At 42.9% G+C, this 27,193-nt stretch overlaps 1 protein-coding gene across 2 annotated transcripts in view; it reads left to right on the forward strand.

The window, feature by feature from the left end:
• ATP2B2 (ATPase plasma membrane Ca2+ transporting 2) overlaps window positions 1-27,193 on the forward strand; it is a 404,082-nt gene that overhangs the window by 262,072 nt on the left and 114,817 nt on the right. For both annotated transcript variants that reach the window (XM_059479819.1, XM_059479820.1), the window contains exon 5: window positions 21,662-21,859. In XM_059479819.1, the coding sequence (XP_059335802.1) occupies window positions 21,662-21,859 (198 nt within the window). The remainder of the gene's footprint in view (window positions 1-21,661; window positions 21,860-27,193) is intronic.

The following is a 27,193-nucleotide window of genomic DNA, read 5'->3' on the forward strand; positions in this document are numbered from 1 at the left end:
ATTCCAGAATTGTAGTGTTGGTGTGTTGGTTGTGCCTCTGTGCAGACTCACAGCTGCAGAACTCAGCACCCTCCTTTCTGGGCTCTGCGAGACTTTACTGTTATATTCAGCTTGTAACATCCTAGGAAATGACATTTTTTCCCTGGCACTACAACTTTTACAAGCCGATGTGAGACAAGTTACAACATCTTAGAGAAATCTTCCCAGGCATTGGGACCAAAACTGAGTGGTAAGAAAGATCAGAAGTGAACTTTACACCACAACTCTTTTAACTTTTAAGTACTTCTCAGGGTTTTTTGTTAGAAACTATTTTATTATTTTAATTTTTTCAGCCAATTTTTGCAGGCAGTGCAATTAGAATAGATGAATAATTTACTTGTCAGTTGCAGCTTTTTGCCTTGCCTACAAAAATATTTTAATCCAACCATGTAATTGCCTTTATTTAAAAAAGAGTGAATGGTCATTATTTAGAAATCAGCTTAGTCATGCAGGACAATTTGGTAACTTGTAAGTGCAACTTGTGTTTTCCAAAGTTGTTTTTATTGGAATCTGTAAGGTTATAGTTAAAGCAGCACTGAGAATTTCTGGCTGCAGAGCAGACCATACTTGAAGTTCAATTGAAGTTAACTTCGAGATCATATTTGAAGTTAAATTGCTGTGTTAGAAATTGAGAATTGAAACACTAGGATTTAATAGTTAACTAAAAAGAAAGATAATTATGGAATTCCAGAGTGGATTGGATTGGGAGGGACCTCAAAGTCTGTCCAGTGCCACCCCCATCCATGGTAGGGACATTTTCCATTGTCCCAGTTTGCTCCCAGCCCTGTCCAGCCTGGCCTTGGGCACTGCCAGGGATCCAGGGGCAGCCACAGCTGCTCTGTGCTGTGCCAGGGCCTCAGCACCCTCACAGGGGAGAATTTCTTCCGAATTTCCCATCTAAACCCACTCTCAGTGTGAAGCCATTCCCCTTTGCGCTGTGATTTGTAAAAACTCCCTCTCCATCCTTCCTGTGTCGCTTCAGGCAGGAACAGGACATTTGAAAATAGCTGAGGGGGTAAAGCCCAAACAACTGGGGAGCATCAGTGAGAGGAGCCTGTTTGCTTTCCTGTGCCTGAGATCAGGTTGTGACTTCTGTGTGTGAGAGTAGGAAATCTAAATCTAAAGCGTCCCCATGGTATTTTCTGGTGGTTTTTTCTATATTGCAAACTGCCAAGAATGCTTGAGATGGCCGCATTTTGTTAGTTTGCTGATGATAAAAGAAAATTATTGTCAGACCAGGTTATTTGTGGTTTTTTCAAGGAAAAAAATAATGTTGCTTTTGCAACGTTTTGTTTCTTGCCATAAAAGTGATTGTGAGCTGTGCCCAAGAGCAATCAGTGAAACATTGGAGTCATTAGAAATCTTCATTATCACTGCAATAAGATTTACAACAAGACTGAAATTAATACAAGCCCCCTACAACATTTAAAATCCTCCCACAATTGCTTAAATCCCTGTTTCCATGCCTGTTGTTTTCTCAGCTTCAGGTCCACAAGTCAGTGGTTATTTATTTTCTGACACTATTTAGAGATAATTCTTTTGCACTTATTCCTGGAGGTCTGAGGTTTTTTTCCAGATCTGGAGATTTATGGCATGCAGAGATCTAAAATAAAGGACCTTTAATGTGATCTTTCAAATGTGTGTAATTTTAGAAGTGACTGGAAGTTGGAATACATTTAATTTTCTGAAATCCTTCCCGTCCACAACAGAAGTGACAAACTGGATCCAGCATGGCCATGAAAACAGTGCCTTTACTCATCCCTAATTTTGTGTTGCATGTTGGAAAGGAGAATTTTCCAAACCCCACTCCTTGCATGTGCCTGTTCATTTGGAATAGCCTGCTTTGGATTTCTCCATGAAATTCCTGTGCTGACAGGGAGCCAGGGAATCTCAGGGCTCAGGAAAAGCTGATTTCAACCAGTGTGAGCCCCACAGGGCAGCTCCACTCTCTGCAGATGGGTTTCCATCACTCTGGTCCTTTGTTGCAAAGAGATCATATTGAAAAAAAGAAGGGAAAAAAAGAAGTTAAATGCACTCATGTGCATTTTACCTTTTGAGCCTGCACCAGAGCTTTGTGTTTCATGTTTCTCATCAGTGCTCACATTCCCAGCTCTACCCTTCCCTGTGGTATTCCTGACATGGTTCCTACATCTGTGGATATTATTTGTGTGTACATTCTCTCTGCCTCTGTTTACATAAAGGCACAATTATGTGACAGATATGTGTGAGCTGAGCAAGAGCAAACACTCCTGATCCGTGGTGTGACATTTGTTGCACAAGCCATGTGTAATCCATGCTGGATCAGCTTCTCCTCTTTTCTCCAGGAATAAAACTTCCTGGGATTAATGAGAAGCCAAACACTGGCAATACCTGGGCATGCAAGGGTCAAGAAGGATTCTGCTGTTAATGGCTTGAGCATTATGTTATGCAAACACTGGAGCTGTAAAAGCCCAGGGTGTGCTGTGAGGATAAACAATCCTTGCTACGAGGATAAACACAACCTTTTGACCATCACTGGCTTTTGTACAGGCCATTAACATGTGAACCTCTGCCTGCCACTGCACTGCTGGGGAAAAATCCTTTGGGTTTGGGGGATTTTTACAGCCCTGCTCCTTCATTAGGTGGGTGCTTGTGCACTCTTTGGGACAGCACTTGTGCCTTTTTTTTTATATTTAATTTTTTTTGTTATTTTTTTTAAGACTTTGGATGCTCCAAGTTGGGGCTGTTGTCACCCTCTCCACTGTCAGCACAGCTGGTTGTGTGACTCTGCTGGGAAATACATCTGGAATCCTGCCTGGCTGCCTTGGGACTGGCCACGGGGTATTTCACACTTGGCTTCGGTGCCACCACTGCATGGGAATTCCAGGGAAAATTAATGAGCTCAGAGGTCCATAATTAGTTGTATAGAGCATGGGATATGCCAAGTTGAGATGTAAATGGCTTCATTTTTCCATATGTTTGTGTTTTTCTGGTCTTCAATCAGAATTCAAATCCCCACTGTGCCAGAGAGTGCAGTAATGTCTCACCATAATTTGTAAGCACTGAGTGGGCACAGGAGAGGGGGAGAATATGGAAAGCTCAGCTGATATCCCACAGATCACAGATTATTCCTATTTATTGGGAAACAAGCAGCCTAATGACCACACATGGTCTTCAGGTAAATAAATATGTTCCAGAAAGCATCCTGTGTTATCCTTCCTGGAATTGCAGCTTTTTGGGCAGCTTGCTTCATCCATCCAAAGGCAATTTCCAGACAGAATTCTGCTGTTAACAAAAATCCTCACGCTCTGTTGCAGCACCAGAACACTTGGGGCTCTATTTTATGCCATTAGGAAAATTATACCTGGAAGTTTCCAGAAATACATGTAGTATGAAAGGAGTTTTGTTCTGAAGGGCAAACATCCAGTGATGTGGGCTTTGAAAATCAAACTTGGCTGCAAACAGCTTCATTACCTGCCCCTTTGCCATTTCTTGTTTTCTTCCAATACTTCTATGATTCAAACCCTTCCTGCTGGGCACTTTTCCCCCCTTTAAGTGGTTCCTTGCAAGGCCCAAGCTTGGCTGTGCCATTTTATTTCCTGAATGAAGCTGCGAACCCAGAAAGTGCCTTTGGAGCCAGGGAAATTGAGCAGTAGATGCCTCTTTTTTTCTGTTTTTAACAGCAAGAGCATTGATCTGGGTGCTCAGTGTCCCCACTCCTGCCCCAGCAAGGTCCCTGCTGTCCCTCTCTCAAGGAAATGTCCCTCCCTGATGAGCTCCCTGGCGCTGGGCTGGGTTTTGTGCTGTAGCAGTGACTCATGGCTGCAGAAAGCCTTTTCAAGGGCAAGCCAAGGGTGTTGGAGGCAGCAGCTTGATAAAAGCCAGCATCCAGGGCTTTCCAGCCCCAAGGAACATGGCTTGAAGGAGCTGAGGCCTTGGGAGGGCAGCTACTCACCCAAAATCAGCAGAAGGCAAATTTTTGGATGCGGTTCTGTGTGGAAATGCTGTGTTTGGGTGCTGTGGTGGTGCATCAAACAGAGTTACATAAAGCACAGCAGCTGCAGTCTGCATTCAGGGGCAGGGGGACAGCATGGCCCAGCCAGAGCAGAGTGCCAGAGCCCAGAGAGATGTTCTAAAGGAATACTATAAGGAATTCCCAAGGGGGACATGGAATCCTTAAGGATTTTTGTTAACAGTAGAATTCTGTCTGGAAATTGCCTTTGGATGGATGAAAAAAGCTGCCCAAAAAGGCATGGAGCTTAATGGCTGGCATTGCTTGTTTTCAGTGTGTAAGGAGATTTTCAATAGGGTTTACAAGCGGGCAACTGCATCTGGTAGCTGTGGAGTGGTAGCCCTGGGGAGTGCAGAGTGTGGTGGCTCTTTGGGGAGGAAAGGGTCACCTCTGGAGCCAGAGCTGCTGCTGGACAGCATCCCTGGGCTCTGAACCCTCTGCAGCAAAACTGCTGCTGCCCTCAGAGGCGGATCAGGCTCTAAATTAGGTGTTGATAAAGTAATCTCGTCCTGGAGGCGTCTGCATCCTCACAGCAGCTGGAAATCCCTGCTGGCAGCAGGTGTTGTTGCTTTCCTGCATGGTGGAGCTGGGTGCCAGCTCTGGGTGCCAGCCTGTGGGGCAGGGACAGGGCCCTGCTGAGGCTTGGGGGGCTGGGGCTGCACCCCAGGTCCTGTGGCTTTGCCATCCTTCCTCCCATGGCTGGGCTGGGGAGGTTTGGTGAGTTCTGTGCATGGGGAAATCAGAGGAATCAAGTGCCCAGTGCTGTAAGAGGCGGAGCAAAGCCCTTTCTGGTGAGGGAACCAAGGCACCCAACAACTTTCCAAGCATCATTTGTGCAGGTGTTTGCTCTCTGTTGGTTCTGGTTAGATGCTGACTGCATTAGTGGCTATATTTGGTTATAGAACATCGTTATTAATTAATTAACTTTGTGTTCAGGAGAGAACAGTGTATTAGGTGGACTGGACTGATGGCTTGGCATCAGTTAATGAATCACCTGTGGCCTTCAAGCAGTGGCAGAGGATGCCATGTTTTGTAGATTTAATGTTCTGGCACAGCAGAGCATTAAAACATTCACACCACTGTGAAACATTCCCTGGTTCTGTCAGGGCACAGCACCACTGTGAAACATTCCCTGGGTTTTTTTTTCCCCATCATTTTGCACATGATGGTCTCGTGTGCATCATCCCCACTGCATGTAAATAAAAAAGAGTGTGGAGGATATTTATCTCCAGGCAAAGAACCTCTGCTTTCATCACTCTACCACAGCTGAACAAACTGGATGGATTTGAGATCATTTTCAAGATCCAGCACTTTTCATCTGAGGTCACTGTGATCAAATTCCCCCTGACTCAGGATTACCTTCTCCTGGCAAATCAGTCCGGTGCAGAAGCAGGGGGAAAGGTGAGGGGATCAGACATAATTGGTCCCCTTGTTGAATGAATTGCTCAGATATCACCATCTGAATGAAACTGTAATCCCTTCTCACTTTTACCAGCCAGGTCCAACAGGTCAGAGTTTGGTAGGTCAGTGAGAAGGAGCTTGAATTACCCACCAAGGCTGGATCAGGCACTGAGGGCTGGCAGGCAGTGAACTTCATATGCACTAAGCTTAATTGCAAATAAAGTCTGTGCTGCAGACAAAGCTCAGGAAGCTAAAAGATTAATGCTGTTACAGTCTTTTTATGTTCTGCAAGCCCGTTTCCACAATTCCAGAAATTGTTCATTTTCCTAATGAGGGGCACAGAAATGGAAACTTATTGGCACTTGCTATTAATAGGCTCACGTAATTACTTCTGAATTTTTCTGTTGTCTGCTGGTTTTCCTAATCATTAAATGAATAGAAGATTTTTTTTTTTAAGATTCTCAAAGTCTTGCAATGTGAGGAATATTTTGTTTCCTTGAGAGGACTTTTCTTCTTCATTGAAGAAATGAGCCTGCAGAGTGTGTGGTACTCATGGTTGTCTTTGCAGACAGGGTATGGATATTGCTCCGTGCTGATCTCCCAAAATTTTGCTTATTTTGTGCTCCTGCTTCTTGATTAAAGGGGCAAAGAAGGAAAAAACCCTCTCAAAGGGGTGTGTGATGTTAAATCAGAGCTGTGACTCAGAGGACAGAGTGCAGGGATTAAAAAGAGAGGGTGATCAGTGGGAGCTCAGAGGGAAGGAGGAAGAGCTGTCTGCTATTTATCAGATTCTCTGAGATAAAATGAAGGGGAAATTGAGGAACATGGAAAAGGAAGGGAGGGAAGATCTCTTCAGGTGGTGTTTAGGAAGAGCAGTGGGCACTGAAGGTGCATGGGGAAGCAGAGAAAAACATAAATTTGTTCAACAAAAGGGATATTGGAATTAGGCAGGACACACACAGACACACAAAGTCTGCCTTGGAGCACCCTGAGTATTTCAGCATTCAGCTCCTCTCTGCTCATCATTTACATAACCTGGAGAAAACAGATGCATGCTCAAGATGTCTGCTGAAAGCAATGACTTCATCCTCAGCCCTGTTGGTTCTCTGCACTTCCTGCCTTCTCCAGGATGATTTCAGAGCAGAGCAGCATTTTCAGTGCCATTTGAACACTGCTAACAGCCTCTGAGTGCTGCTGAAGCAGCCACTGAAATCCTGATTTCCTTGCCTCCTGGTTGGTGCTGGTTTGGTGTGTGTGGTGCTGAAGGGATGTGCTAATGAAGCTTCCTCCTCTCCTGCAATGCCAATCTCTAGGCCCAGGCCCTTCATTAATGAGTAATGATGGAACAGAGGAGGCACTTGGGTCATTTTATCCTCCAAGAGCAGCGAGCAGTCCTGAAGAGAATGCTGCAATGCAGCTATAAGCAAAACTGTACAGATGACAAAGTGCCTTTGAATCACAGGCTGTGTTTCTGGAACATTTTGGGTTTTAGGATGATTGCCAGTTTCCCAAAGCATTTTTTCTTAGGCACAGAATCTTTTTTTTTTTTCTGCTATTTCAGAAAGACTTATTCCAATGCCTTTTATTCTACCAACTTGGAAACCTGAGCTTCAATAAAAATAGAAAGTGTCTGATCCTGCTGTGTTCAGCAGCCATTGAAAAGGACTTGGGGAGACTTCTGTTTCATAATATTTGTACAGCAGTTGGCTGGTAGTAATTTGCATAAGATTTTGGACTGTGAATTTGGACTGACTTTCCCCAAAACATTTTGTGAGAGGCAGGAACTGCACAAGAAAAAAATAACCTGACAAGTCAAGGAACAGAGCAGAGCAAAACCTACTCTCACTGAAAATCAAAAATAGAATTTCCAATTAAGTTACTAATGAGACAAGTGAACAATTCTGTGCTAAGTTCAGAAAATGTTTTAAGTGTTCCTTTCCTTGGGGTGAGCATAACTGGGATAACTTCATTTTTTCCATCTCTTTTGGTGTAAAGAATGTAATTAATTCGTTAAGTGCTTGTTATCTAAATCTATGCCTCTGTGTTACATGATAAGAGTACTTAAGTGCCTAAAATTCTGCTCCCTTTTGCTATAATAAGAATTTTGGGTTTAGTTGCCTTTTTTAATTCATTTTTTGCTTCTTAGTCTTTTTTGTTTCTTTTTACTTGCAGGAATTTGTTTCTAATTTAACAACATAAATTATTACGTTATTTCAACAAAATAAATTATATTGGTTAAAACATAAATTATTGTGTGGATCTGCCCCCAAATTCCATCCTGTGGGATGAGGAGGGGCCTGGATCCAGCAGCACCTTGGAGATGCTCAGGTCAAAGTGGGCTCAGGCTGAAGGATTCACCTGTTCTCAGGTGGATTTATTTTTATTTATTTATTTGTTCTGGGATAGCTGTTCCCCAGCACCCACCATGGATTAACTCCTTCTGGGCAGTTCCTGCTCTGCATTCAGAGGCCCCTCCCAGGATGAAGCACAGCAATGAGTGAATGGGCTGAAGTCAAATGAAATGGGTGGCACAACATAAACAGGGAATTGCTGGGCAAGGAAAAGCTTCCAGGCCATGAATGGAGTCAATGACTTCTCACTGGAGACCTCCTTTCCACTAAAAACCTGAACTTCCCAATGTACAATGAAGGTTAGTTAATTACTTAATAACTGTTGGGGTTAATTGGCCTGCATTAAGAAAATGCAACATTTGTTTGTTCAGTAAACCTGTCCAAGGTTGTCTCTTAAGAGGAATTTGGTGCTTCTACTATGATAAAATACAATAGTTTGATTTCTGCTGATGTGTCTCACACAAATTCATGAACATTTGCAATGTGAGCAGACTTCTGCCAGAGCTTTGATCAATGTGCACTGGCCAAAGGACACACAGGATGTTCAACTTCTCAAACCATAGTGCAGAAAATCAAAATGGAGGCTTCTCACTGGAGACCTCCTTTCTACTAAAAACCTAAACTTCCCAATGTACAATGAAGGTTAATTAACAACTGTTGGGGTTAATTGGTGGGCATTAAGAATATTTGTTTACTCAGTGAAGCTGCCCAAGGATGGTTGTTGATGAGAACTTGGTGCTTCTACTATGACACAAAATAATACTTTGTTTTCTGCTGATGTGTCTCACACAAATTTGTAAATATTTGCACATCCTTCAGATCACCCTCTGCCTTTCCTGCAGAGTTAAATACAGATTTAGAGGAGAAGTGGAAGAGGCTGTAAAATTCCATGCAAGGATGCCAACATGAGCTCTGCTCCAGCCACCAGCCCAAAACTGAGCACAGATGTGCACTCCAAGCTGGGAGTCACTGGGCACTGATATTTCAGCAAGGCAAACAAGCTCCCTCTCGCCCCATTTTGCAGATTAAATGGAGAAAAGATGCAAGCAGAGCCTCTGGACCTTCATGTCCTGTGGTAATGAGTTCATTCAGACACAAAAGGTGTTCAAGAGTCCCAGAGCAGGGGATTCACCAGGAGCAGCAGTGTTCTACTTGGGAAGATGGCCCCACTGGAAACAATAGAATTTTATTATACCAAAGAGCTCTCAGCCTCATTTAAAGCTAATACAAATAGCAGGAAAAGTGACAATGTTTTCTCCACTCCTGCTTTAATTTTGAGTGATGAGAAAAGAGAAGCTGTGACCAAAGCCATCCCAAGATGTACTGAGGGATAGAGCATTATTTTAATTCCTATACCCCCGTGCAGCAGAGCTCCACCAGGAGCACAACACCCACAGACATCTCCCAATTTAGCACACAAAAAGCCCAGAAGAATAGATTGTCTCTTCCATGAAGCACAAATTGTCAATCACCTTGATTAGCCCTCCACACAATTAACAGAATCTGAATGCACTAATCACCACTGAACTTCTCCAGGTTGTGTTCCAGGGCAAATCAAAGATTAAATTAAATTACAAAGTCAGCCAAGGGCTCCATGGGTTTTTTATGGCCACCAAACTGGGCCCACCTCAAGCCTTCCCAGTTCACAGCCATGACAAAAACAAAAGTGGGAAACACTTTTGGGGTACAAAAGATGGAGTTCCAGCAACCCAAAAAGTCCCTGAGAATCACTCGGCCACCATGGAATTCCATTTGGGGTGACAAAAGGGGGGGAAGTGTCTCTGCTCAAATCTCTTCACTTTTTTGGTCACAAAATCTATATGATTGTGTTATTTCCATTATGAATGACTTTTGCCTCCATTTTAATTTTCTGCTCTGTGGTTTGAGAAGTTGAACATTCTGTATGTCCTTTGCCCAGTGCACGTTGAGGATTAGAGGATGCAGTTCTGATCAAAGCTCTGGCAGAACTCTGCTCACATTGCAAATGTTCATGAATATGTGTGAGACACATCAGCAGAAATCAAACTATTGTATTTTATCATAGTAGGAGCACCAAATTCCTCTTAAGAGACAATCTTGGACAGGTTTACTGAATAAACAAATGTTGCATTTTCTTAATGCAGGCCAAATAACCCCAACAGTTATTAATTAATAATAAACTTTCATTATACTTCTTCCACTTCTCTTCTTCCTCTAAGTCTGTATTTAAGTCTGCAGGAAAGGCAGAGGATGAGCAAATATTTACAAATTTGTGTGAGACACATCAGCAGAAAACAAAGTATTATTTTGTGTCGTAGTAGAAGCCCCAAGTTCTCATCAACAACCATCCTTGGACAGCTTCACTGAGTAAATAAATATTGCATTTTCTTAATGCCCACCAATAAACCCCAACAGTTGTTAATTAACCTTCATTGTATGTTGGGAAGTTCAGGTTTTTAGTAGAAAGGAGGTCTCCAGTGAGAAGCCTCCATTTTGAGACACATCAGCAGAAATCAAACTATTGTATTTTATCATAGTAGAAGCACCAAATTCCTCTTAAGAGACAACCTTGGACAGGTTTACTGAACAAACAAATGTTGCATTTTCTTAATGCAGGCCAATTAACCCCAACAGTTATTAAGTAATTAACTAACCTTCATTGTACATTGGGAAGTTCAGGTTTTTAGTGGAAAGGAGGTCTCCAGTGAGAAGTCATTGACTCCATTCATGGCCTGGAAGCTTTTCCTTGCCCAGCAATTCCCTGTTTATGTTGTGCCACCCATTTCATTTGACTTCAGCCCATTCACTCATTGCTGTGCTTCATCCTGGGAGGGGCCTCTGAATGCAGAGCAGGAACTGCCCAGAAGGAGTTAATCCATGGTGGGTACTGGGGAACAGCTATCCCAGAATAAATAACAGCTATCCAGAATAAATAAATAAAAATTCACCTGAGAACAGGTGAATCCCTCAGCCTGAGTTTGCTGAGCTCGCTTTGACCTGAGCATCTCCAAGGTGCTGCTGGAGCCAGGTCCCTCCTGAGGCCATTAAAAAACCCATGGAGCCTTTGGCTGACTTTGTAATTTAATTTAATCTTTGATTTGCCCTGGAACACAACCTGGAGAAGTTCAATGGTGGTTAGTGCCACTATGCCACAGAGTGGAATTTGGGAGCAGGCACACAAAAGGTGCCCAGGAGAGGATGGGCTGGGTGGGAAATGATGAGTGCAGAGTCACAGAGGGAGCAGTGGCAGTGCTCTGAGGGCTGCCAGGTGCTCCTGGGTTGGGGGAGTTCTCCCTTTGCATGCTCCCAAATCACCTCCCAGGCTGGGCAGTGTGTTCAGAGGGAAATCACTGTCACTGCGGGGTCAGAGCAATGCTGAGTGTTGCTTGCAGGTGACATCATGATCACAGCACTGTGCTTCCTTCAGCCTTCCCACTCATTTTTAGCTGCCCTGGATGCACAGCAGGGATGCTCAGCCCTGCAGAGCTGGAGAGGCCAGCACTGTGTGGGTGACACGGTGACATTGCTCACAGGAGCACTGGGTGACACTGACAGGGACATTAGGAGCTGCCAAGTGGAGATAACACCTCAGGAAAATGCAGTTTGCTTTATTTGCTGTTTTATCTAAGCCAGCTGGGAAAGAGCCATGCCAAAGAAGCAGCCTGGGCAAAGTGGATTTTGAGATTTCATTTCAACTTCCGTACTGACCTCACCAAGATGTGTCCCATCATAATATAAATTTATTTTTGTGTTTATATGTTAAAGATGAAAGCACCCTGTGAGGAATCAGCTGCCTACCCTGCACATGCCTGGCCTCACTGTTGTTGTTGTCAGAGCATCTGTTGTTATGCTATGTCACTTTTAACCTTTTCAATAGATTCCATCAAATAAATTGAGCTCCAGACCCTCAGAACTGCTGATGCCACGGAAACTGTGGTGATCGCAGTGAGAAATAATAATAGGAAAGATTCTTAATGGAAGAGCAGAGATTCTTTCCCCTTTCTGGAAAAGCGACTCTCAGGATACTGCATAAGAGCCTCGTGCTGTATTTAAAAGTCTGTCTGATGTGTCCTGCAGAATGTTTCCCTCACTCAGGCCATGCTTTCCCAGGCTCATGTCTTTGATTCCTTTATTCCTTTGCTGTTTTCTGGCTGCCAGGAGTGTCACCCTCAGTGGGCACACAAAATCTTGAGAAGTCTTCAGCAATTTAGGCCAAATTACCCTGACAGCACCTTCTGGTGTGAGAGGGCAGGTGAGGGTCTCCATGGAACCCTCAGCTGTACTGTAGGTAGGACCTTCATGGCACATAGCATGTGTAGATTCTTGTCTGTGCAGGATGCCAGCCTCAAAAAGGTGTTTTAAATAAAGTTTAACTATATATTGATGGCATTTTTCATCCCCTGGGTATTTATTTTTAGTCCAGGTTTCTTTTGGAAAGTAGGAAATGCTCTTGGGCCAAAATTTGCCTGGAGTCAAATAGTTCCGATTTCTAGAGGCATCTCTAAAATTAAGAGAGAAATTTGTTCTGTAATGTTAGGTACTTTCCACTCAGGATTAAATGTACACCCCAATATTTTACAATTTGCCCAGGGAATGGAGGCCCTTTTGATGTCCTCCTAGGTGAGGAGGTGTGGCATTTTTGGGGTCCTCTGCGGCAGGAAGGAAATGAATCTGACTCCATGTTCTTAGAAAGCTGATTTAATATTTTATGATATGAGATATATGAGATATGATATGATATGATATCATAGGATATGATATGATATGATAGAATACTATACTAAACTATACTAAAGAATAGAGAAAGGGTACTTACAGAAGGTTTAACAAGATATCAATGAAAACCTGTGACTCTCCAGAGTCCAACACAGCTGATGGTGATTGGTCATTAAGTAAAAACAATTCACATGACACCAATCAAATAATGACCAGTTGGTAAACAATCTCCAAACCGCATTCCAAAGCAGCAAAACACAGGAGAAGCAAATCAGATAATTATTGTTTTCATTTTCCTCTGAGGCTTCTCAGATTCCCAGGAGAAGGAATCTCAGCAAAGGGATTTTTTCCAGAAAATGTGATGGTGACAAGGAGGATCTGAAGGAGGTGGGACGGGGGACAGGCAGAGACATTCATTCTGTGATTGTTTTCTTGACAATCACCTTGGACCTGTTAAACTTCCATGGGTGCTCCTTGCCATGACCTGATTTATGTGTTAATGCTTTCCAAGCCTGACCTACAGAACAACAAGAACAACAATTTAAGTTAAGTCAACCCAGGGATGTTGATTTAACTTAAATATCAAGAGCAAGAAAAGTATTTCACATTATCTAGAATAATTATATCGCTATAATTCAGTACTGTGAATGATACTGTGAAATAGTATAAAAAATGCTCCACATTTTTGATTCTATTTCCTGTATACTCTCAGTCAACATCATTTTAGTGATGCCACATCTGTGTTTCAGTAGGAAGTCAGGGTTTTGTGGGTGATAAAAAATGTGCAGAGGCCATTTGTATGGTCCACTTCAAATCCTAATGTTCCTCCTTCTGTGGGAGGAAAATCTTGGCTTGGTTTTAATAACTAAAAAATATATATATTTAAAGAGTGATTCTCAAGGCTTTGAGTACCTGGAAAGTGAGACTGGGGGAAAGAAAACCTTACATTCCCTCATTTTCCCTCTCTCCCTTCCTAAAAGCCCCGACACCGTGCAGAAGCTGAGGGTCTGTGGTGCTGAACAAACCTGGAGGATCCAGTGCCTGTGGGTATCCCAGTGCACTGGGATTGTTTGGTTTGGCTGCCAAACCCTTCCACAACCTTCAGTTTCTTTGTGTCTCAGTGCTCGGTGAAGATCTGTGATCTGCTCTGGTATTTAAGTATGTAACACAAAAATGGATTTTTATTGGCTTTTTATTATTTAGTTGAGATGATGGGTATTAATTCTAGGTTATTAGTATTTATTCTAGATTATGAGTATTTCTTACAATCCTTGCCCTGAATCTAGTGGCTTTATTGTACTTGATAATATATCATGATAAAGCAAAAGAAAAATGTTTCCAGGAGCCTGAGGTACCAAGGTGAGAGATGTGTGGATGGTTTCATGATGACCAGGTTGGGTAAGAGCTGAAGGAATGATTTCTGCTGGGATAATTCTCTTCCCTCTCAGCAGCCGCACTCCCAATAACAGCAGAACATTAAAAAAAAAATAAAAATCCTGATTCCTCTTTCTTCATCCCAGACCTTGAGCTCTCACTGAATGCTTTATCAGCCTTTGCGGAAAGCTTCTTGCTCTCTGTTTGGGCCAGAAAACCATGAGTCATCTGCTACAGTGCATGTCTTGCCTTTAATATTTGATGTCTCATCTGTTGCCCCAGCCCTGGCTCATGTTCCTGTGCTGCACAGAAGTCCAGTCATTAGATTATTATGAAATCATGGCATGTCTTTCACATGAGTGGCTTTTTTGGGGCTGTTTTCAGCCACTCTCAAGAACCATTTCTGGTGCTGTTGTTATTACTCATCTTATGTAAACTGTTTGTTCCTGCTCAATGGCTTCATTTCAGGGCAATTCGACTTTAAAAAGGAATTAAAAGATGATGGAAGAAATAAAACCCTGAATGGCTGATGGGGAATTAGAGATGTCATGGAGCATTCAGTGCTTCTGGGCAGTAACAAACCTTGCCTGGTGTAAATGTAAATCAGCAATCCCAGATGATGTGGATTCACTGCCCTGAACTGCCCCCAACCTGTCTGGGGCAGGAACCTCAGCCCTTCCCTGCCTCATCCAATTGAGATAAAGTTTTCTGGAATTTCTGCAGATTGAGGGATGGGAATTCATGGCACAAGTGCAAGTTGTTCTGTACCTGTTCCTAACAGCTGTACCTGTCTTAACATTTGCATTAGACAATCAGTCTGTAAGAACAATTGTTAAACTCTTCAGTTCCTTTATTTTTGAAAGGTCACGGAATTAGAGAGGAATTTGCATACTTTGTGTGGCTCAGGTGATAGCTGGGGTTGCACCCTGTCAGAGGGAAGGTTTCTAGGAGGTTTTTGGGGTCTGGTTGTTGGATTTGGGGTGCTGAGGGGTGGCAGGGCTCAGAGGGCAGCACAGGGTGCCAGGGCCACTCGTTGCTGTCAGATGTGAAGAGGGAGGATGGTTAATGAGGAAGTGGAGAGGGAGGTAATTAATCTTCTGTTTCTGTGCCCTCTTTTCTCCATGCTGGCTGTCTGGATGTGGCTGTAAAGAATTTGAGTCCAGGAGGGTCTAGGCCCTGCAAAGTTCTGCCCACAGGAATAATCCCATAAACCTTACAGGACACGTGCTTAGATAACTGTAATGCTAAAGGCTTTTAATTTTTGGATGTATTTCTTAACCTTTATAAAGAAAAAGTATTCAAGTGATATTAATGAAAAAGAGTAATGAGATTCATTACACTTAGAGACAGCTTTGTAGTCCTGAGATTAGAAGGAAATTATTATTTGTTGAGGTTCATTCAGTAGTGAAATTCCAATTCACCTTGCTGGAATTAGATGATGCTCTCATTAAACTCTCTCCTACTGATGGACAGCATTCTCTCAATTGACTTTATTTTAATATGACCTGAACAGAATTTCAATGTACTGCATGGAAAATCTTGGTAAAACTGGGAGGCACCCATTCCAGGGGTGAATATTTCCACTTTGTGTTTCCCATCTTTGGGGTAGTTTTCACTTGGAAACCAATCCTATTGTGTCAGTTTGATGCAAGCTGTGGTTTTGTGGTTTTCCAGGAGTTTGTTTTCCTTGGATAAATGAGGGTCATGAACAATTCCTGACCTGTTTTCCTTGGATAAACAAGGAAATTCATGAAGAATTCCTGAATGGTGTTGGGGCTTTTAGGAAGGGATAGACAGAAAATGAGAGAATGTAATGTTTTCTTTCCCCCAGTCCCACTTTCCAGTGGGAAATAAGGGAGGCTGATGCTGGATTACATCACAGTGGTGACATCTTTACACCTTAGGGACAAACCAGACCTTCCTGAGCATTTGATCCAAACCAGAACAGTTTACTGGGAGTGTCCCCCTGCCTTCCCCAGCTAGGTTGGGGCAGTTTCCTAAGGCAGACCTCAGGAACTGAATCTGTTGGTTCCAAGCTCTTCATTTGAATTGAAAATGTGACATTTCCAGCTCCTTCAGTCACTGGTACAGAGATGAAGCTGCTTAGATTGCTGCTGAGGAGATGGAAGGAAAAAAGCCAAGCTATTTCTTGCTTGTTGGAGAGGGAAAAGCAGATCAAAATTCTGCTGGCAAAGACAGAGTCAAATCCCACTAAAAATATTTAGTGAGGGACTTGAATTGTCCTTGTTACCCCAGCTGATATTTGTAATTAATGTTCATCAGGAAGATGTGAGAGACTGCAAGAGCTCTGTGGGCCTGGGGCAGGGTTTCCTGAATTGTTGTGGGGCAGCAGGAATGGCAGGGAGCTCCATGGGAAATACATGCAATGGTGAAACCAGGCTAGGAAAATGAAATAACTGTACAGGGGACTCTTGGGGTGTTTTTCAATTTCTGTGATGGTGGGAGGGCTCATTGTGGGAAAAAAGAGTTTGAGGCCGAGGGGATTTTGGCTTCAGAGAGAAAACCATGGGTTCTCACAGGAAGAACTCAGGTGTGTCATACCTAATTTTTAATTATCTCTAATCAAAATAGTTGCCTTTCCTCTCTCCCTTCATTTCTACAACGTCCCTGGAAGCCTTTCCCTTCCATGCTGAACAAATCTCACATTTCAGTTTTAAAATACCATTTACAGGTTTTGCCATTTGAATTTTCTTATTTTTTTTTCTGGCTGCATCAGAAAAAGCACAGAAGGAATTTAATAAGCAATGACTGATTTATTTGTTCAATTAATGCAAATGTAAATTCTTCATTCTTCAGCTCCTAATTTGAGCCAATTTCAAACATTCTCTTAAAAGTTTTATGGGTTTTTTTTTCATTGTTGTGTTAGATGTGCTGTGCTTTTGCTATTTTTGCAGCATCAGAATCATTCTGTGTTTGTCATGCTCCATTTGGTTGCAGTGGAGATGACTGTCAGAGAAATACAATTTTCCAGGCATTAATTGAAAAAATGGCTTTATATTCAACGTGCAGGAACTGGCAGATGTAGATAAGGAACAGAGAAAATTCACTAAGTGGCATTTCTCCAGTTCTGCGTTCTTTTTCTCCCTCCAAAAAGGCAACAATGCCAGATTAAATCATAAATGAATTTAATATACTGCACGACATTGTAGGAAAAGTTTTGTATGCAATCACTTTCATTCTCCCACAGATTTTGGTGAAAACTTTTGGAAAATGAACCCTTAAGAAATTACTCAAGTGCTGGAAGCATCAGTAAATTTTCACAGTGCTTCCTGAACCTGTGTGCAATATTTGTATGTAAATTTAACCCGAATCTGCACATCTGTTCTGAACACCCAGGTCAAGCAAAGTTGTACTGCGCAGCTTTGACCTAGAAAAGCGCTCAAATAAAATATTCATGCTCGTGTGGAGAAATGAACCTAAACCCAGGCAGTCTGTGCCTTTTATTGCCACGCTGAACACAAGATGGGAGGCTGCTGCTTGTGCTGGGGATATGTGAAATCTGAAGTCCTGCTGAGCTCCTATTTCCATTCATGTTTTTTAGTCCCCATTGGTTCCTCTCCACGTCCTTGGATGTTTCATATCCTCACACAGAAACGATGTTTTAAATTGCCTTCATCTGCAAGGCTCTTTCATTGTTGTCACGGGGCTCCAGGGAGGAATAAAACAATGATATTCAGGAGATGGAGTGGGTGTGTTAAACATGATAAAAACCCAACATGCCTGGGGCAGCAGGAGAGGCGTCCCCAGGATCAGGTGCTGCTGGGGGCAGGTGTGCTATGCTGCCCTGGCTGTGCTCAATCTGGGCACCACCAGCCCCCTCCAGCCTGGCCAAGCCCAGAAGCCCCAGGAATAATCAAAATAACCTTTCAGAGCAGAGCAGCTGACTTGGGAGAGATAAAGAGGACCCTTCTTGTACCTTCCTGTGCATTATGAGGATTTATGGGAGTTTGGCAGAGCAAACCTCTTGCCTCAGCCCCTTTCCCCACATCTTCATCATTTCCATGCACTTTTCTGGCCCTCTTAAAATCCAATTTTATCACTTTCCTTGTTGTCTTCTCCTTCTCCTTCTCCTTCTCCTTCTCCTTCTCCTTCTCCTTCTCCTTCTCCTTCTCCTTCTCCTTCTCCTTCTCCTTCTCCTTCTCCTTCTTTCTCTCTCTCATTAGAAGAGTCTGTTCATTTCTGGCGTTCAGTGGGAGTTAAAACAAAACAAATTTTTGCTGGGCAGGATTCTGAGTGATGGCTGGGTCAAAAGAGGAGGGAAACCTTTTGGTTTGAACTGAACACTGGATGTCATTTTCCACGATTTCTAAACGATTTACAAGGAAATAAATTTCATTATTAATGATGAATATACTCTGGTTTTTAGATGAGACTGAGTGGGTGAGTAATTTCACCAGGACTTAGAGAAAAGAATAAAATCATCTGTATAATTTACCCTTGTTTGTGGTACTTAAGGAAAATATTAACAAAAATGGAGGAGTCTGAATGACTGATGTCTGAATTCCAGCTTTATGTGGACTTTGATCAGGAAAATAAGGATGGCCATGGATGCTTTAGACAGTCTGTTCCTCAGCCTTATGGTGTCTAAATGGACAAATTTTATATTAGAGAAAAAACAGCTCTTGGAGTTGCAGTCTCTCCTTGGCTTTGGAGGCTCCTCAGGTGTATTTTACACGAATCAGACACCCAGGACAGGAGCTGTCCTATGTGTGCCCTCCTGGGCATCACTTCAGACTCAGGAATCCAGCACATCCTGGTAACTGTGATTGGGATTATTGAAATCCCTGCAGCTTTTCCCTGTGCTGTCCCAGCCATCCCTGCCATGCTGGAGCTGCCCAACCACTGAGCACCAATGTTCTGTGGTGGAAAAGGGCATTGTTCACATATCTGCTCCTTCCTTTCTTTGAGTTTTTCCTTCAAGAGTTTTGTGTTGCTGCCTGAAGCTGCATCAGATCAAAATTCCTGCTCAAAATCCCTGTCAGTGGTGCCCATGGAATTTCTCCCTCACATGGATGAGTTTTGGGGGTGTGATGCAAATTGTGGGTGCCTTTGGTACAAGCCCCATGAGGAGGAGCTGGAAAGGGGCTCAGCCTGGATCAAAGGGAGGATTTCTGGCTCTGCACAACTCCTGACAGGAGGGGACAGGCAGAGGGTGTTGGGCTCTGCCCCCAGGGAACAAGGCCCACAAGGGGAAATGGCCTTGAGGTGTTCCAGGGAGGTTTAGGTTGAACATTAGGAGAAATTTCTCCATGGAAGGGCTTTCAAGCACTGGAAGAGGCTCTCCAGGGGGGTGGTGGAGTCACCACCCCTGGAAGCATTTAGAAACAAGTATTTAGAAACAAGCATTTAGAATCCCTGCCAGTGGTGCCCATGGAATTTCCCCTTCACAAGTGAGGTTGAATTGGTTGAGTTTTGGGAGTGTGATGCAAATTGTGTGTGCCTTTGGTACAAGCCCCATGAGGAGGAGCTGGAAAGGGGCTTAGACTGGAGAAAAGGAGGCTCAGGGAGGATTTCTGGCTCTGCACAACTCCTGACAGGAGGGTACAGCTGGGGATGTTGGGCTCTGCTCCAGGGAACAAGGTCCACAAGAGAAAATGGCCTCAAAATGTTCCAGGGGAGGTTTAGATGGAATATTAGGAGAAATTTATCCATGGAAGGGCTGTCAAGCACTGGAAGAGGCTCTCCAGGGGGGTGGTGGGGTCACTGTCCCTGGAAGCACTCAGAAACATGCAGATGTGGGGCCTGGGGACATGGTGGACTTGACAGCATTGGCTTCAAAGTTGTATTCAATGATCTTGGAGATCTTTTCCAACCATAGTGATCCCATGAGTCTCTGATTGTTAGAGTAAATCCTTCCTTTTGGCAGCCCTCTGATGTTGCTCAGAGTGCCCTGTTTGGTGTGTGCTGGGGTGGGCCCTGTGAGGGCCTCATCCCTCACCCGCCTTGCCCAAATTTCTGTGGGCTCACAAAAAGGCAGCAGCTCCTGTGGCACAGAGGAAAAGATTTTCCCAGCCTTGGGAGCTTCCTTGGGAGCTCTGAGAGGAGTTTGGATGCTGGTGGCTGGAACCTGTCCCATGTCACTGAGCACAGGCCCTGCAAATTAACCGGGGTGAGGTAATAATAACCCTGATCCACAGGAGGGGCTCGTGTTTCTCTGCAGCTGAGGGGGAAATGAAACTTTGATGAGTTAACCAAGAGCCAGAAGGCTCCCAGCAGCTGTAAGGAGACACCTGAAGGGAAAGGTGAGTCAGGATGTGCCTGCAGTGAGGCAGGGATAGATCCAGACCAGGGGAGCATCGCTTTCGTCCTGAGGAAATGGAGGAACCACCCCAGAGGGACTGGGGGAACCAGGCACAGAGTGGGGACTCCTGGCATTCCCTCACTGCTTAGAGAGGATATTTGCAGGGTTTCCCATCCCTGAGGTATCCCACAGGCTTTGGGGAAGGCAGGGATTTGCCCTGAACCTCCTGAACTCAGGAATCCTCATGGTGTGGGGTTGGTGGTTTCCTCCCTCACAGCCACCTTCTGTTCCTCATCTTTGGTGTTTTCCTGGTGTCATGTAAGAATGGATAGCGATATATAGCCATAAATAATCCTAAATAGCCATAAATAATCCTAAATAACCATAAATATGTTGCTGATCATGTTCAAAACCTAAAGTTCTGTAAATGTTCCAGCTGGTTTGGTCTCTTCTTTAAGTAAGACAAGAGGAAACTGCTCCAGGTGCACCAAGGGAGGTATAAATTGAATATTAGGAAACGTTTCTCCATTGGAAGGGGTGACCAGCATTGGAACAGGCTGTTCCAATGTTCCAGTCCTCAGGGGATTTAAGGGATGTGTATATGTGGGATTGGGAGTGCTGGGGGAGCAGCTGGACTTGATGATCCCAAAGGTCTTTTCCAATCCAACCAATGATATCAGGAATTGTTTGACAGAAACATTGAACAATTCTTGCAGTTTTTTATGCTGCTCAGGGAGATATTTGGGCTCAGTTATTTTACCTTGATGCTTGCAAGTTTCGGGGTTTTTAATTTGGTTTTGGGGTTTTTTTTGTTTTGTTTTGCTTTTCTGGAAAGGCACCAGACATGCATCCTTTAATATAATTAAAAAGGAGGGTAAAAAAGCACCCCAGTGGATTGTTCAGCACAACCACCCATTGTTATCCTGTGTCCTTAAATTGAAATGCTCTTAAATTGAAGCATCATGTAAAATACATGGAGCCATGTTGTTTCCTTTTGCCCTTCTGTGCATATTTAACTTGTCACTTTGCCTTTTTCCTGTGACAAAAATGTGATGCAGCTCATTCCAGGGATGTGCTGAAGTCCATTTGCAGCCAGAGGTTGCTTTGAAGTAGCACAACAGAGGCTTTATTGATTTATCCTTTGCATTCAGAACAAAGATTTGTGTGATCTGCTACAGGTATTACCAAAAGTTTCCATCAGCTATTCCAGCTTCATCCCAAAAATAATTTCTTTGTGTTTAGGATCTATTTTCAGAAGTCATTGCTTGTACATATACATAGGTCTTATTAATACAAACCTTTAATTCAAAGGCTTTTTAATGATGAAACCTGGCAGGAATTAGTACTAAATGGAGCTCATGAGATTTCTGTTCAGAATATCAGGACAAATCCTCTCATGAAGGCACAATTGAAGTGTAATTTTTACATTTGTCTATATGCCATAGGTGCCACAGCTTGGAATTTTTCTTTAAGAAGTAATTTATAGGGATGTATTTTCTATTTCATGGCAATTTGACCTGATTTGATTTTATTTTATTTTCTTTACAGGATTAGCTGGAACTGCTGCAGACCTAGAAAAAAGAAAGCTTATTTTTGGAAAAAATTTTATACCTCCAAAGAAGCCAAAAACATTCATACAGCTAGTTTGGGAAGCGTTGCAGGACGTGACTCTTATCATCTTGGAAATTGCAGCCATCATATCTTTGGGGCTTTCCTTTTATCAGCCACCTGGAGAAGGGAATGAAGGTAAAAACTTTTCACAAAAGTCATCTCAGTTTAAGCAAAGCATGTCCTAAATCTCAAATCAATTCCATCCCCAGCCTCCAGAAGGTCACTAACAGGAAACTTCCACGTGGTTTGTTCCTGATCCCATTACATCTGCTCCTGACATATTTTTCTTTTCATCTTGACGTTTCTTTATGCAAATCCTGAACCTCTTGACGTGAGTTAAAGGAAAATCATAACTTTTCCTGTGAAACTGGAGGGGTTTTGATACAGTTTGCACCTTTGAGCCTGCATTTGGAGGGTGCTTGATTCATCCTTTGTGGTTGTTTATCACGTATTATGGATGAGGAATATGTAATTGCTTATGTAACTGCTGGATCCCATGGCAGGAGCACAGATCTCCAGTTTACACCAGATGAAGGCTTGAACTCAGTGAGATTCACACATCTCAGTATTTTTAGTGGTGCAGCTCAGGCTCATGAGCCTGGCTCCATAGGGAATATTGGAGCAAAGTCCTGTTCCTGATAAATATTCCCCATATTCTGCAGAGCCTTTCTGGCTGCAGGAAGTTTTACCACCCTGCCTGCCCCCCTTCCTTTTTTCCCATTTCCCCCCCCCCCCCACCCTCTTTGGAAAGCACTCTTGAATTCACATGCCTAAAATATTTGTTCCTCTCCATAAATGCAAGATTTCCATTTCTGGCAGCTGATCCAGATTTTTTTTCCTCCCCCCCCTCTCTCCTGCTCCCTCCCAGACTTCTAAAGCTGGATCAAACATGCTGTGTGAAATGACGTGAGCAGCTTGGCAAATGTAGGAAGAATGTCTTCCTCTAAATATAGCCCTGAAATGCTTTGTACATTTGCTGCAGTTTCCTTTGGCTGCTTTTCCTTGCAGCCCCTTCCTCCTTGCCTTGCCATTCAGCAGCACAATCAGCACGTAGCCCTGCACAGCTCCTGCCTCCTGCCGGGGCTTTTTTCATCCTTTGGAAATCATTGGGAGCCTTTCATTGCTCCCTCACTGCATTTTGAATGCTTGGCTATTGATTCAGCAGGTGCTCGATTTAGGCATGAAAAGATAAAGGAGTCATTGCTTTATTTTTTTTTTTTAACTGAAGAAAATATTATGTATTGGAATTACCTCATCTAACTAGTGGGATACCTTGGGGACATTATAAACCATGAGAGATCCTTGACAAAATTAAGATTTAGCTTAGACTAAATGTGCCGATTGCCCTATTTTATTTTGTTTTGTTTTATCTTGCAGGAAAAGAATTTTGAAATCATAATTTCTCCAGGTTTTAGGGGAGCTGTGTCATCAGGCAAGGGGAGGCTTGTTCCTTTCTTTTTCAAATTGTTATTCTTCTTATTTTGATCGTGCATTTAAAACGTTTCTTTTCCCATGGGAAGACAGGAGCCAGCTGAGATTGTGAGGGAGTCTGGAAAGCTCAGCAGCACAGCCTGGGAAAATGTGGTTGTGTTTTCCCACAGCACAGCATTCTATTCAATAGTCACTGCTTTCCCTGCTTTAAATTGTTTTCCTGAAAGCTTTTGCCCTGGTTTACACAAGAAGAAAAATCAAATTAGTGAACATGTTGTAATCCAATTTGTGGACCACATTGTGAAGGTCTTCCACACTTTTTTAAAAAAATCTTTCTTTGGGCAGTTGTATAAATAATTCCCTTTAATTTTAAAATTAGTATATCATAAATTACTGCCAAGGGTACCTTTAATTGATTGGTAGATGACTTTTTGAAGAGTCCCAATCTCTGGAAAATGGACATGTTAACCTTGATTTTACCTTGGTGAGCTTGGGAATATTTCCACTTGTAATTGATTTTAATGGGTTTGACTTCAGTAGTTTCCTCATTCTCCCCAGAACGAAAATTTCATTGAAATATGCACTTATTGGCAACTTTTATGTTGGTTTTTTTCCCTTGAAAATAATATATTTATTTCTGAAATTACAGCCAGGGGTTAGAAAGGAGAGCTGGCACATGTTGTTCTTTATTCTTGCTCTTGCCTCCTCTTTAAAATTCTAACTTTTAAATTTTGTTTTTCCAAATGAAATGCATTTTCATTTTGAAAATGAGCTAAGAGGAGTTTTCTTTCCACACTAATTTATTCAACCACCACTGCCAATATTCGGAGCTCATTAACTTCTTGCTTGGAGTAACTTGAAAAGTTGTCACCCCCCAGAAGTGACAGTCTTGTAATATGGAAAGAAGAAACTTTAGAACACAATGTCAGGGAAACACCACTTGTAAATTGAGCATTTCTATGCCTTTATTTAATATATCTATATCTGCCTCTCCCACATCCAGAATTTATATCTACCAATGGCATTACTGGTTAGTATAAGTTGAACTCATCTAATTTAAAAAATAGTATAACTCTTTCTTTTCTTGACTCTTGAAACCTACTTGTAACTTTTGATGCTGTAACAGCATTAGCATTTAACTGCTGTCTGCAGTTGAAGTGCAAAATATATTTCTCCTGAGGCTTTTGAAGGAGAAAAGCAGGATAAAATCCACACTTCCAACAAATATTAGAGTGCTCAGGAGCCTTGTTGTAGGGATGTGAGTGTTCATATCTTCATTTCAGATCTGGTGAGTCTTGGAGAACATGATTTCCATGTCTGGTGCAATCAGGGAATCTGATCTAGAGGAATCTCTGGATAAAAATGCAGTTTTATTGCTTCTCCAGAAGCCACCCCAGTTCTTTCTTTCCATATTCTTTAGCAGGAGTGCAGCTTTCAGGAATGTTGCTCTCAGGAGTGGTTTTGATGACGGGCTTTGCATTCCCTTTCACCATCTGACAGGCCATGAGAAGCAGTTGAGAACTTCTGCATAAATCATTGTCGGCCCCGTGGCAATTACTGCTCTCATTACTGAGCCACACGAGATTTTGTTTGCTGCCCTTTCTAAAAAGTGCAAAACTGAGGCTGGATTTCAGCAAATGCATCTTGAGAGAAAATTCCCAGCGCAGGTGGGGCCTCCAGGGCAGTCAGGATCACTCAGGGGCAGGGTAAGAATATTTGCTCCTCAGGAAAATCCCTTCTGTGGTTTGTGGATTTCAGTGTTCCCTGGCCATGCAGAGCAGGGGGTCTGTGATAACTCAGAGGATTTGATGAAAGTGTGAAATAATTTAATTCACATTATTTTTTTTATTTTTTTTGTAAGGTAGATTGGAGGTAGTCCAGGACTAAAATTGAAAAGGGGCAGGGTAAGAATATTTTCTTTCTCAGGAAAATCCCTTCTGTGCCCATGGTTTGTGGATTTCAGCGTTCCCTGGCCATGCTCTGTGGTAGCTCAGAGGATTTGATGAAAGTGTGAAATAATTTAATTCACATTATTTTTTTTGGAAGGTAGATTGGAGGTAGTCCAGGACTAAAATGGAAATGTTTGTATATCAGTATATGGTGAAATGATTTTTATGCAGTTTGTAAAGAAATGCTTTTCCCTGTTTTTAAAGACAGTGTATGAGTAGAAAGAGAGCAAGCAATGGACTCAAACCATCACATTGCTTGAGGAAACAGGACATCCTTTAGGAAAGAATGCTTGGACTCAGAAACTCAGCAAGGGAATGGGAAATGGCTTCTCTTGGCCATTCCCAAATCTGTCATATTGTGTCTGTAGAAATGCAAGAATCTCCTTTTCCACCTGACATTTTGTTATTTTTGGTGGGGTTTTGTTCTTTTGTTTGTTTGTGGGGTTTTAGGGTGGTTTTTTTTTTTTTTGTTTGTTTGGCTGGTTTGCTTTGGTATTTCCCCACTGTTTTCCGTCAGAGCTCTGCTGGAGCAGCCCCTCCTGGCAGAAATGCCCTGGTGGCATTTGCAGCTCTGTCCCTTTCTGGGGCTGCTTTCCCCAGTCCCCCAGCAGGATTCTGCACCTTTGGTCCAAACATTCCCAGATCCTTCTGCAAACACCTTCAGCAGCAATTTCTGAGTCCTTGTTTCCATCTCCAGCCCCTGCATCACATGTGGATCTTATTGCAAAAACTGCTGATGCCAAGCCCTGCCAATCATCTGCTGTTTACAGGAGTGTAACAAATATTTTAACTCTTCTTCCTTGAGCTCTCTTTCCTTCTGTGGGTTGCAAAGGGGGGAGAAAGCAGCCTGAGGTAAGATGTTTAACATCCCAGTGTTTAGCAGGGAGCCCCAGGCAGGATATCTATTTTCCAGTGTACAGCTTTTAGCAGCTTAAAGGTGGAATAAAAAAGGAAAAGCCTTTTTGGTTCAGGCAGCTTCTGTTAAAATTCCCAAGGCAAAGGTCTGGATTGAAAACAAAGTGAAATGATCAGTTACATTGCTCACTGCTGCTCAGCAGGGCTTTGGCTGGGTTACCCTTCCCCTTTACTCATACAACAAGTTGGAAAAACACAGGAACAGGACATGGTCCCCTGAAATTTGGGCCTCCCAAGCCACTTGCTTTGAGATGTGGGTGGTTTTATGCTGCTGCTGCTGCCCAGGGCTAGAGCTGGGGTTTCTGCTGGCCTTCCATGACCTAAAAGATATTTGATTTCATATTTTATAAACAAAAGAGACTTTGTTTCATGGGGTTCACCACTCAGGGGTTTTCTTATCATTTTTCTAATGTGCCGCATTGCTCAGTGGGGACTCAAACTGGAGATTTGAACCAGAAAGGACTTCCAGAATCTGGAGGGAATGTGAGGATGCTGCCTTACCCTGATCCTGTGCTGAGCCTCCCTGTGGAGACAGCACTTGCTCAGACTCGTGGCACAACTGTTGTGGGAATGTCAAATCCCTGCTCGTGTGGGATGGACAGCAGGACACAAACAGCCAGGGAGAGGCAGGAGCCAACCTGGCAGCAGTGCCTGAGGCACCAGGCAGCAGGAAAACTCTCCCTGCAGAAGCCAAGGGGCGTTCAGATTAAAAAACTCTGTAAAAATCAATCAGAGGGTAGAAAAAACCCAAAGCCAAACAAAGAACTTCCCCATCCCCTTGTCCAGGTCTTTGCTGTGCTGTTCTCATCTTCTCCCAGGCTCCTGCCTGTGGAGCACAGCCCAAGATGTGTCTTTTGGCATTTCATCTCTTTAGCAGCTCTGGAAATAAGTCACAGTGAGGAAGATTTGACCAGCTGTTAGTTTGGGTATCTCTGGGAGAAAGTAAAAAAAAGTAAAAAGTTTTATTGATATTAGAAAGAATACCTATAAAAGAGAATATTTAGATATGAAAAAAATACAGAGCAGTTGGCAGCGAGCTTCTTTTTCTTAGTTAGGAGTAAAAATGTCGAATGTAACATCAGGTAGCTTGAATTTCTGTGCAGTTTGTGCTGATGTACATTAAAAAAGCTATTCCCATAAATTTGGACAGTCTAATTCTCCTCCATGTAAATTC

This window comes from Ammospiza nelsoni, chromosome 11 (genome assembly GCF_027579445.1).
Source record: "Ammospiza nelsoni isolate bAmmNel1 chromosome 11, bAmmNel1.pri, whole genome shotgun sequence".
Taxonomy (NCBI): Eukaryota; Metazoa; Chordata; class Aves; order Passeriformes; family Passerellidae; genus Ammospiza; species Ammospiza nelsoni.